General features: G+C 45.1%; 1 protein-coding gene across 1 annotated transcript in view; it reads left to right on the top strand.

Annotated features, from left to right (window-relative positions):
• Window positions 1-12994, top strand: part of NCKAP5L (NCK associated protein 5 like) — a 107590-nt gene that overhangs the window by 60219 nt on the left and 34377 nt on the right. The window contains exons 8-9 of the mRNA XM_078685945.1: window positions 3952-4111; window positions 4288-4366. Coding sequence (XP_078542071.1) covers window positions 3952-4111; window positions 4288-4366 — 239 coding nt within the window. The remainder of the gene's footprint in view (window positions 1-3951; window positions 4112-4287; window positions 4367-12994) is intronic.

Below are 12994 nucleotides of genomic sequence, written 5' to 3' on the forward strand. Positions count from 1 at the left end.
GTAGCGTTGGACTTGCAGGATGCGTATTTTCACATCTCCGTCCTGCCGGCCCACCGGCGTTACCTGCGGTTCACGGTAGGCCACGAGCACTTTCAGTTTATCGTGCTCCCATTCGGCCTTACCAGCGCCCCACGGGTGTTCACGAAAGTGATGGCGGTGGTCGCAGCTCATCTGCGCCGGTTAGGGGTTTCAGTCTTCCCCTACCTCGACGACTGGTTGTTGAAGGCGGGCTCGCCCCAAACAGTCGTCCACCACCTTCAGATGACGGCAGACCTCCTGCACGAGCTGGGGTTTTCCATCAATGTGCCGAAATCACACCTGTGTCCCTCTCAAAAGCTCCTTTTCATCGGAGCGGTTCTCGACTCGGCGCAGTTTCGGGTTTATCCTCCGGAACGGCGGGTCCGGGATATTCAGGCTCTGATTCCCATCTTTCAGCCGTTATCCCGGGTTTCGGTCAGGTTGACGCTACGGCTTCTGGGGCTGATGGCCTCCTGCATCCTACTGGTGCATCACGCCAGGTGGCGGATGCGGGCTCTGCAGTGGGACCTGAAGTTTCAGTGGGCCCAGCATCAGGGCAACCTATCCGACCATGTCCTGATCTCGGAGGGCACTGCGAGACAGTTGCAGTGGTGGCTTACGAACCGCGATTGGGTCAGAGGCAGATCCCTCTCCCTTCCCCAACCGGAGCACGTAGTTGTGACGGACGCGTCCCTCCAGGGCTGGGGTGGCCACTTGGGAGAGGCGGAGATCAGAGGCATCTGGTCTCCGGCGGAGTCCCGGCTCCATATCAACCTGTTGGAGCTGCGGGCGATTCGCCTAGCACTGAAGGCATTCCTCCCCTTTGTCAACGGGAGTGTAGTGCAGGTGTTCACGGACAACACCACCGCCATGTGGTACTGCAACAAACAAGGCGGAGTGGGGTCGTGGACCCTTTGCCAGGAGGCTCTGCGCCTCTGGCAATGGCTGGAACGTCAGGGCGTGACTCTGACGGTTCAACACCTGGCAGGTTCTCTGAACGCCAGGGCGGACGAACTCAGCCGTCGGTGCTCGGTGGATCACGAATGGCGTCTGAACTCGGACGTGGCGAACGGCCTCTTTCAGCAATGGGGAGAGCCTTGGTTAGATCTATTCGCCACAGAAGAGAACGTGCAATGTCATCAGTTCTGCGCGTTGGAGTTTCCAAGACGGCACTCGCTCGGCGACGCCTTTCGGCGCGAGTGGAGTTGCGGTCTGTTGTACGCCTTTCCGCCTATACCACTTCTGCCCAGAGTGCTGAAGAAGATCAGGCGCGACCGGGCCCAAGTTATCCTTGTGGCTCCGGACTGGGCTCGAAGATACTGGTATCCCGAGCTACTCAGCATGTCAGTCGGTCCCTCGATCCGCCTGCCCCTTCAGGAGGACCTTCTGTCGCAGCAGCAGGGGACGGTCCTCCACCCGAACCTGTCCAGCCTCCACCTCCATGCGTGGAGATTGAGCGGCGACAGTTGAGGCCATTTGACTTGCCTCCTGAAGTCTGTGATGTCATTCTGGCAGCCAGGCGTCCCTCCACAAAGCCGGTATACGCCTGCCGGTGGAACAGATTTGTGGCATGGTGCACAAGCGAAGGCTGTGGATCCCCTTTCTGCCCCTCTTTCCGAGGTTCTCCTCTTCCTTCTTTCTCTTGCCCAGCAGGGCTCTGCTCTGGGCACTATCAAGGGCTACCTTTCTGCCCTTTCCGCCTTCTTACGGCTACCTGATCAGCCATCTTTATTCAAGTCCCCTATTGTACTGAGGTTCTTGAAAGGCATCACGCACATGTATCCACCTGTTCCGTTCGTGATGCCTCAGTGGGACTTGAATCTGGTTCTGACATTCTTGATGTGTGCTCCCTTTGAGCCGCTTCATTCCTGTCCTCTCCGTCTTCTCACTCTTAAGACGGCCTTCCTGGTTGCCATCACCTCTGCCAGGAGAGTGAGTGAGCTCCAGGCTCTTTCTGTCAAACCTCCTTTCATGTCCGTCCATCCTGACAAGGTGGTTCTTAGGACTAGGCCTTCTTTCCTGCCCAAAGTAGTTTCTGCTTTTCACATCGGGCAGTCCATCACCTTACCCTCCTTCTTCCCGCCTCCGCATCCTTCAAAAGATGAAGAGCGGCTCCATCGTCTGGACCCAAAACGTGCGCTTTCATTTTATATGGATCGCACACGCCAGTTCCGGGTGGATGACCAACTGTTTGTTGGCTACGTGGGTGAGAAGAAGGGAAGGGCGGTACAGAAACGTACCATCTCTCGGTGGGTCGTCCTGTGCATCAAGGCATGCTACTCTTTGGCTCGGAAGGAGCCTCCTGTTGGGCTGAGGGCCCATTCCACTCGGGCCACGGCGGCTACTACTGCCCTGGGCCGGGGAGTCCCTTTGCAGGACATTTGCCAGGCGGCTACGTGGGCCTCGCTGCACACCTTTGCGAGGCACTACTGCCTGGACAGTCAAGTCCGGAGGGATGGCTTCTTTGGCCGTTCGGTCCTCCAGGACTTTCTGGTGTAGGTTTGTATTGGTTCGCAGACCCACCACCGGGGTTGGTATTGCTGGGGTATCTATTCTAAGGTAAGGAATCTAATACTAACCTGTTTCTTTCAGATGAACAAGTTACTTACTTTCGGTAACGATATATCTGTAAGAAACAGTAGTTAGTATTAGATTCCTTACCGCCCCACCCGTCCTCCCCGTTCTGCGAACTGATACCTAGGGTTAAGGACATCCCTTTCAGGGCCCTAGTTTCAAATGGCACCAGTGTTAGTTCTCACATGGCTCTGCGTGTTCTGGCGCGGAAAAGCTGTGTGCAAAGAACTGACGTCAGCGCGCGGAGGCGGCGTCTATATACTCCAGCGACGTCATCACGGCGCACGACGCCGACGACGCGGAGCCGCAGGGGACGCCTGCAGACGACGCCTACCGACGCGCAGGGGTACTGCTACGCAAAAGTTTCCGGATCCAGACTGACGCCTGGGGATATTCTAAGGTAAGGAATCTAATACTAACTACTGTTTCTTACAGATATATCGTTACCGAAGGTAAGTAACTTGTTCGTTAAGCAACCTGATTCGCTCTTCAAATATTTTGCTCATTTTCCTGCATATATTTGAATTTTCAAGATCCCAAAAACTAACAGGAACTTGAGACCCAGACAGCACTAATTTTCAGAGTTTCTAGCTTTGGTGATTCTTTCCAATATTTCTATTTTTTTGTCTTTAAAAATGTCCTATTCTAGTTAAGCACATCGGCATGAAAGAAATAATTATTATATATCTATATATATTCCAGTATTTATGCCATATTTAGTGTTGACATTGCAGTTATTGCCTATTTGCCTCCTACCCCCCCCCCCCAGATATCCAGTCAACCTAAATTAGATTTTTGATCTTTAATATGATTTTGGCTTTTTATCCCACTGACTCTCCCCTACCACACCCATTCCCCAATCAAAATTAATAGCTTTGTTTCCTACATTTACTGTGTTCCTTAGGTGAGTGGGTTTTGTAAAGCACAGATTACCGTAAGAGGTCACACTTTTGAAAATGTTTTCGTATCTGTTCCACAACAATGTTTACTATTGTTGACACAAGATATTGTGTATTTGCTAATTTTGACGCTCTGGTGTTTTACCCTAATATGGGACTGATTAGGATTCTGCTATGACAAGTTTGAGAGATCGCAAATATTGGTTTTCCTTCATTTTTTAAATAGCTCTACATCCTCATCCTCTACCCCATAAAAACAACAGACCATGATAACACCCTGTGTATGCCAGAATGCAATGGTGTTGCTCCAAGACAAACTTGCTGTAATAAGTGGGTTGTGTGTCAAGTTCTGTACTATGTGGACGGCTACTTTACCCAAGCACAGGGATGACTGGCACTGTGCAAAATCCATTTTCTGAGTACAGCTGTACATGTATTTTACATCATCTCTTCCATACAGGGTGGATGGAAAGGATGTTTATGACAGTCCTCTTGATTTGAAGAATCAGTTGCCAGATTTTCAAAAGGTGACAAGAGAGAGCAAAGAGCCTCCAACCTCCAGGCCGCAGAGAAATGGCATTGTCAGCCATCTACAGCACTGTGAGGATGCGCCAGAGCAGGTGAGTATCCATGCAGCGGATACCAGGTCCTGCACGTTCTATCACCCAGCCTATGATCCCCCAGTCACCTGTTCATTTATGCTTTCAGTTTCTCGGAATTGCCCCCGAGTGTATTTTGCAGCATGGAGGTTGTTGTCCTTAAACGAGTCTCAGAATTGCACCTCTTTTACCAACAGATTGAAGATGGGAATAGCCGAGAGGAAGTGCCTTCTGATGACAGCCTAACAGAGTCTGTGACTTCCCAGCATTTTACAGGTATGAGAGCGGGCCTTTTACTAAGACGAGGAGACTTCTCATTGGCATCTCACTGAAACAAGTTAAGATCATTGTTTTGCAGCATGAATCTTTTCTGGATTCACATGCTGTGCATTTTTCTGCCATCAAGTGGTTGGGTCTGGAATTCTCCCCAAAACGTTTGTCCTTCTACTCTTTGTTTTTTGTTGGTGGTGGGCGTCAACGTGCCTCCATTTGGTTGCCCCCTTGTGACGTTGTTGTGGTTCCTCTGGAATCTCCCACCTTTGGTCGCCATCTTCAGATTATTTTTTTCCACCGTTTGCTCTGGATGCATGCAGTAGGCTCTCCAACAATTGGAAGGAAAAAGATGCCTAAAAGCGAGAAATATTCGCCAGAAGTCTGACAGAGCGAAGAAGTCATCGGAAGAAGGCACCTGAGAAGTTCTGGGAGCAGGACAAGGTGTCCTCCGCTACGGTTCCGGAGAATGCACATGCATGGGTCTCCCTGAACATGGTGATGGATAAAACACCATTACAGTTTTGCAAAAACTTCCACCATAAGTTTGCAAAGAACGACCAACAGCGGGTCTGCAACCTCTGCCTGCTGGTAGATCACCGTAGTGAAGGTTACAACGCCTTGTTCAGCGTTCACCCCAAAGACTCTGAGGGCAAGACAGCGACAGAGAACAGCCTAAAGCCATGCATGACCAACATCTGGCTCCATCTCTACAAGACTTGGGCCTTTCCAGCGATGAAGAGGAGAATATCGCTGATGATCCAGATGGGAGTACGAAGACTGAAATCCAGATTATGGACACTGACCAAGGGGGCAGGAAGACTTATCGAACATAGGTAAGAGACACATTGTCCTTGAAGATCTTACCAGAGTCACGAAAGTCTGAATCTAAATCCTCCAAGGCAGCATCAGCGTCGAAGCACCCGACAACCTCAAGCATGACCAGAAAGAAAAGTACCCTCAGATCCTTTGGAAAGGACACAGCAGTGGTAAAGACCCCCAAAAAAATCCAAGCTATCGAAGGACAATTGATGGAAAAAAACACATGGATGTCAAAACAGAAGCAGTCGAAAACAGAACAACACGGTTTGCCGAACTCGTTGTCTTCGAAGGACTATTCATCATAGAAGAGAGAGCATGATAATCTCGACGACCAACAACAGACAGCCGAGATGGAGGAAAAGAAATGACAGCTCGAAGCCAAAAGGGCCATTCTTTTACAAAAGAAGAAAGACTTTGACAAAATTCTCACAGTTTTGCATCCCAAATAAGTCTTCAACGTCAAATGATTAAGGGAGCGAATGCCTCGAGGAAATAGATCCCCCTTTAACTCCTGAATCTCAACAAGTGCAAGAACAAGATATCTTCTATGTGGAGGAGGAAGAACAAATGTACCAGGGTTCTGAGGCTTCAGAATACCAGGACACACAATGACAAGATCTGGAAACCGACTCCTCAGAAGAAGGTGTAGACACTTCTCCTTCAATACCATCACCACTTGATGATATTGGGATTCATAACTAGGTCATAAATAAGGCAGCATGTAGATATGGGGGTGCAATTAGAAGAGGAAAGACAACAGTCATGTTTTCCACTAGAAACTGTCTTGCCCACATAATCAAGGAGCCAATTTTTATCTATTCTCCCAAGTGTTTTGGATCAACAAAATAAGGAATTTAAAGAACCAGCAACATGTAAGGCTGTCCCTTCTAGGGCAGAGAAGAAGTATAAACACTCTAACAAGGATCCCAGCTACATTTAGGGAACATTTCCCACAGATTCAGTAAGAACGTCTACTGCTAGGAAGAGGGCTAACGTCCCAAGCACAATGGGACCTCCTCCAGATAAGGAGGGTAAGAGGATTGACCTCATGGGGTGAATGGTTGAAAGGAGTACTGCAAACCAGTGACTTATTACAAATTACAATGCACTACTTAATCATCACACCTATCCACATTGGGAGGAAATTGTTGAATTTATGAGACATCTCCTAGAGCAGTACCAAAAGAGGGCAGCTGGTGGAGGCTAGCAAAAACATAGCCAATACCGGTTTAAAATCTGAATTGTATGCAGCAGAAACATCAAGCCGACAAATGATGATGTGCATTACAGAACAATGTCATGCCTGGTTAAGAATTTCAGGTTTTAAACCTGAAGTATAAGCTAACATACTAAATGCACCATTTAATGGGGAACAACTATTCAGGAGTGCGGTTTATGAGAATCTGATTCAGTTGAAAAAGGACAACGAAACTCGAAGTCAATGGGGGCTCTCCTGTTCAGAGGCAATATGCGTAGGGGAACAGTAATCTCAGAAGACCAAGAGGCAGAGGGGCCTTCCATCCAAGAACATCTGAACAGGTGTAACAACAGTCGTTCATTCGTTCAAATAACTTTATTTCGATTTCTCAAAGGAAATCATAAAAGTATACAATTATTTAAAAATATACCAGCAATAAATCACAATACATTTCCAAATAATCAAAGAAAAAGGCAACATCATAATACATTATTGCATAATTCCACGAAAAAAATAGAAAATAAAATCAGTAACGATTTCTCTCAAAAAGGAAAAAGAAGAAAGAAGGAGACATCATAATACATTGTTACACAATTCTGATTTACACAAAATAAAATCAATAACGGTTTCTGATTGCAAGAGCCGATCTAATAAAACTTAATACGGCATTACAGATCTTGTCAGTTGACAATGATAACAAATATTCATAACCTTCTTTATAGTAAGGCGTTCCAAGGGATAATAATAATGGTCTAATGAAGGAATTTCTTGGATCTTTGTACAAAGTACAAAATAAAATAAGATGTAAGGTATTTTGTGACACTTTATTATTACAGGGACAACAGGGTAATGTCACCTTCCAACCCCCCTGCTTTGGAAAAGCAAAAAGGAAGTGTAAGGTTCCAAGACGAAACCTAGTAAGATAGAAGCGCCCTTGCATATTCAAGATGTATGTTAAATAAAATGGGCGCACTAATTTTCCCTGTACACGTAGTACCTGTTCATTCCCTCTCAAGGATCCCAATTTTTGGCTATATGCTTTTTTTATGATAGTCTTAGAGTCCTTTTTCAAGGTATCAGGATTTTTAAACATAATGTCTAGCCCGATTTTATCAAAGGTATCTCTGACATATCGGAGCCAAGGGATTTCCCCAAGATGCTCAAGTTTGAGACAATCTGTGAGAATATCTTTCGTCAATTTCAAATCATCAGATTGCCAAACTTTAGACCATAGTACTAAGGGTGCAATATGAATAGTATCACAAACAAACTCAATTCCAACCTCACCATGACAGAAAGAATTTGAAGTACCCGAAGGAACGCATAATAGGCGTTTTAAGAATTTGTTCTCCATAATCTGTATTTTGTCGCAGTTCTGTGACCCCCAAACACCAGCACCATATGTTATAACAGAGACACATTTAGCTTGGTACAAAGATATCATTTCAGCAATACGTCGTTGTCCTAGCTTACTGGCAAAACGAAAGAGAGCCTCATTTAGCTGTGAAACCTTTTGAACTCTGTTTAACAACAACGGTTCCCAATTCAATTTTTTATTAAAAAGGTTGCCCAGATAATTGAAGTTATCAACTTTCTCTATGCTAAACTCCCTCACCTTGAAGTTGCGGATTTTGGCATTCTTTTGACCACACATCATGGCAAAGGATTTGGTAAAGTTGACCCCAAGGTCTAATTTTCCCATAAATAAATCAAAGGCATTCAGACAAGTCTGCATGCTATTGGGGGTAAGGGTCATTAGCACAGTGTCATCAGCATATGACAACATTGGGATCTTTTTACCATTAATCTTAGGAAAATCAGCACCAGTTTCAATCAAGAAACTTTCTAAACCGTTTGTATAAACCAAAAATAAAAGGGGAGCTAGTATACATCCCCGACGGACTCCTTCAGTGGAAAAGATATGCCTGGTTTTTTCACCTCCAGGACCATATCTAACCCTAACTGTTGTGGCAGCATGCAACCTGCGGAGCAGAGTTACCAAAGGCTCCTCAAAGCCCATAACCTCCATCATGCACCACAATTTCTCCCTGCATACAGTGTCGAAAGCACTGGACAAGTCCATGAATGCCAAACAAATAGGACTTTTTTTGGCACCCATGTACTTGCCCATAATCAGTGCTAAATTCAGGCACTGCTCAGTAGTACCCTTCCCTCTTCTAAACCCATACTGTGACTCTACAATAATCCCCGATGATTCTGCCCAAGTTTCCAAACGTGCCAATATCACTCTACCCATTAATTTACAGGCGGCATCTATTAAAGATATTGGCCTATAACATCCTGGATTCGACTTATCTCCCTTTTTAAAAATAGGGACCACAACAGCCTCCGTCCATGAAGACGGTACCCGCCCTAGCACTACCGCCTTAAAAACATTCAGAAGCAATGGGCACCAAACCTTAGGATTATGTTTAAACAAGTCTAAGGGGATAGCATCCGGCCCAGGGGCTTTTAGCGCCGCCCCCTTAGTGAGAGCTGACTCCAATTCCATAATTGTTAATGAATCACTAAGTGTTTTTGCTGATTCAATATTGGAGTCATCATATTCACCATCTTCTAAGGTAACAATTTGAGTTAATTCTTTGGGATTAAATATTTTATTATAATGCTCTACCCAGGAGTTTTCAGGGATGTGTGTCCTGATTGTGTTATCTTCCCCTGTTTTTAAAAAAGGTCTATTAATTATTTCCCAGAAAAGCCTGTTATCCTTTAGTGCCGCAGCTTTGTCTAGGTCATCCCATGCCATAATCCTCAAATCTTTTTTCCTTTTTTTAATGGCATCACTGTATTTCTTTCTGGCCAACCTAACCATATCCTTGTCACGTGGGTCTTGGTGAAGAGCCTTTGTTAAATAAGTTTGGGCAGATGAACACTCAACATCAAACCATTTGGGGCCTTGGTGTCGGTTACTGCCCCCTGTCTTAACAAGACGTAAGGCAACCTTTCTCAGCAGTGTCTCAAAACTTTTTATTGTGTAAGTTGGGTCAACTATAGGTGTCAGGCAAGCTTCTATATGATCTATATTATCCTTAAAAATGTCCATCTCTAACTGCTTTACATTTACCTTATCCCACCTTACGGTAACACCCTTATTTTGGTTGTATACTATTGGCTGTTCTTGGCGCGTTTTTTCCCCAAGAGCCAAATCAAAACTCAAGATTAGGGGATTATGGTCACTAGCAGGGTTCACCTCAATTTTAAAGTTTTTTACAAAACGGGAGAACTCCCTGGAGACCATAGCAAAGTCAATTGTACTCATTCTACCGCCTATACCTTGAAAGGTGGGGATACTAACTAAACCCGAGAAGTTGGACATATCCAAGACACACAGGTCATTATTCAAGATAATACTGTTAAGAGCTTCTCCTTGTTTAGAATGTTTAAAATGGGCCATCGGTTGGTCTTCTAAGTCCAACAGGCCACACACTCTGGACCCACTAAACTTACATAACTCACAATTGTAATCACCTAGCCATATGATTGCCAAAGGAAAAACACTATTTGTCAATTTTACTATTTCCTTTTGTAGGTTATCAATAACTCCAGTTTCATTGGGGTCAAAAATATTATAGTACCAATTAATTAGAAGCACATCTAACGGAAAATGGTCCTTAATCATAATTAGCTGGTACCAAGGTGATTCCAACACTCTATTCACACGCATTGATTTGTGCCTTACAGAAATCGCTGTCAATAACCCACCCTTTGCTCTCCCTGATTGTGATGGTATTGCAGGGACAGTAAGCGTTTGGAACCCATCCAGGCTCTGATCTACAGTACTCCATGTCTCCTGTAGGCAGACTATGTCAAAAGAGTCAACATAATTCAACCACACTGGATCCTCCAGTCTGCGGGAATAACCGGCTATATTCCAGGATATTAAACGAAAGTCTCTAGACTCCTCTTGCTTCTCTACCTTTTCCTGTTCTGTTACCATTATAGAATGTGCTTGCTCACCCCCCGCAAGCTCATTTCGTTGAACATCATCTCCTCCATCTATTTCCTGATCATTGTTTAGGTCTTTATTTGTCTCTTTAAATGTACATGTACCCTCCACGCTACTCCTATCCGGCTGAGAATTACATTTCACGTAGTCCAGGGGGATAGAGATGGATTTATCATCGCAAACCGATATTAATGGTGGAAAAATTGGATACAGTCAGTCATTGAGACTCATAGGGGTCAGTGGATGGAACATATTTGATAGAGGAATATTCCAAAATTCTTTTGGGTTTGTAGGAAAATAGTTATCTAACCCAGGGTATACCTCTCGATAGCCCACATGTGAAAGGAAGTCAGTATTTCTGTTAGGGATCGGTTGTTTCCTTAAGTGTTTCAATTGGGAGGAAATATCCAACCCAGGACAAAACCGAGCTTCTTTCACGGGGGGTAACATATTTTGTGGATAAAAATATGTTAAGTTCCGGGTTGACACTCCCCCATTGCTGGTATTCACAAACCAATCACTTATATGGGATACTACCCTGTGATCCCGGAAGTTAACTATAACCAGGTCACCTTCTATGTCCTTAGGGCGTATACCCACCCAGTGACATCTTCTAACTGAGACTATGTCTCCATTCAGATGTGGCGGTAGTGGTCTATTCGAACTTAACCAGTGAATCACTTTATTTTTTAAACTGGTATTCGATTCAATTACTCCCTCAGAAACAGAAGGGACACCCGTTAAGACAATGACAAAATTAAAAGAGTCCGGCGGTAGATCTACAATATTTTTGTAACTAGACTTACTTCTACTAGGGTATTTGGTTTGGGTGACAGGGATCCTATTTGGGACTGTCTTTGCCAGCACTAAAGGCACTTTTGCTTTATTTACTGTTTTTGGAACTGTCATAACGATTGGGCCCACTGGAGCACTACGCTCTTTATTAGTTGGATCACTGACATTTTTTTGGGGGGAATTATTTTGGCTTAATCGAATATTCTCAGGTTTTCCAGCTTGGTTTAGGGTTTTATTTATATTCTCAGTTGTTTTCAATGGGGAGGTAACATCTGGTAAGAGGCGATCCAGTTTTGCGTCTATCCTATTAAGTCTTTCAACCAGGGGAAGAACAAAAGCCTTTAAGAGACTTTCAATGGCCTCCAAAATTTCTTCTGTAGATGTAGTTTTATTTCTAATATCTACATCCCTTTGTTTTAATACTGCCTCATCTATACCTTTGTTCCCAACTTGTTGTGGGACAATTTCTTTAGATGTTGTAACGTGTTGAGGCAACCATGGGTTTATAGACCCATTATTGCCTTTCCCTCCCTTCCTCCTTCTTTTCCTAGCTGGCGAAGATACCACGCTTTTAGGCTTTTGGTTGTCACATGCTCTGCTTTTTTTGGTACTTGGCTTAGAAGCACGCAATGTCACAACCTCAGTTTGTATCTTTAATGGTGGAGGTAAAATAGTACTAATATTATGAGAATCTAACTCCTGGGGAAGGGGTGTATTAAGATCAATAAGGTTATCGGATGTTACTGAGGACAGGTCGATAATACCATCCACAGCTTCATCCAAAACCCTTGGTGATGTCGGGGTTTCTTGAAAAATTAAAGGTATGCTATCAGTATTAAATAGCTCCGCATCCAACTCCATTTGTTCTGCAATACTAGCAGGTGATTTCGATTTACTAGGAGGAGGAGCTTGTTTCTTTAAGGACTCAATTGAGAGACGACGTTCCGCCCTCCTTTCTGCTAAAGCTAACTCTCGGTCAATTTCTTTAGTTGCCTTAGCAAAAAATGTATCCAGGGGGCCAAGAATAGATGTATTTACACGATCAGGAAGGGGGTTAGGACCAGAGCTAAACATTACTAAAAAGATTAAAAGGGTATCACCTAAGTAAATAACAGTTGTTGATCGAATAAAAAGAAATACCCAATAAATATAAAAACTTCACAGTTTCCCCTGAAAGCAGTTGGTAATATACAGGATTGACAAACCAGTGACCAGTTAAATAACTTTATCAATTTAGTCAACAAGAAGCCACACCTTGTAAGGAACTTATCAGAGGGGGGGGCCCAGCCCAGCCTCTGCCGGCCCTGACGGCAACGGACGGCCCGCCCTTGTCCCGGGCTTCTCCCGCGCGCTTCCGCGCAGCGGTAGTGGGAATATCTATTTATGAATCTATACGGGAAGGGGAGGAGCAGACAGGGAGAGCGGCCCAGGTGTTCTAGATTGGGGCTGGCAAGCGCTCCTGGGAACGGTAGTCCCAGCCCAGCACCTGCTCTCGCTCGCAGCCCCGCCTGTCACTCGCCTTCAGTGGGACACAGTCAGAGTTCTTGGCAATCCGGTGAACACCCCACACGAAGCGGGACCCGCAGAGCGGGTTCCGCGAGAGGTAGGAGGGTTTTGAAGAGATCAGGAAAGCTCCGTCCAAACCGCTGCTGTGAGTTGCAAAAATAGCGTCCCCAACAGTCATATCAGAAAAGTAGTCAGGCAAGTCAACAACAGTCACAAAACTGGCAGTACCAACAGTGAGAACAGTCCTTTCACAGGCACCCATGCGGAAAAGGACAACCACAAAGGGTAGGGGCTCTCTGGCAAATAAGTGACTTGTCAAAGTTCACAAAGGACAATCATCTAACAT

Source organism: Lissotriton helveticus, chromosome 1_1, assembly GCF_964261635.1.
Source record: "Lissotriton helveticus chromosome 1_1, aLisHel1.1, whole genome shotgun sequence".
In the NCBI taxonomy this organism is placed as follows: Eukaryota; Metazoa; Chordata; class Amphibia; order Caudata; family Salamandridae; genus Lissotriton; species Lissotriton helveticus.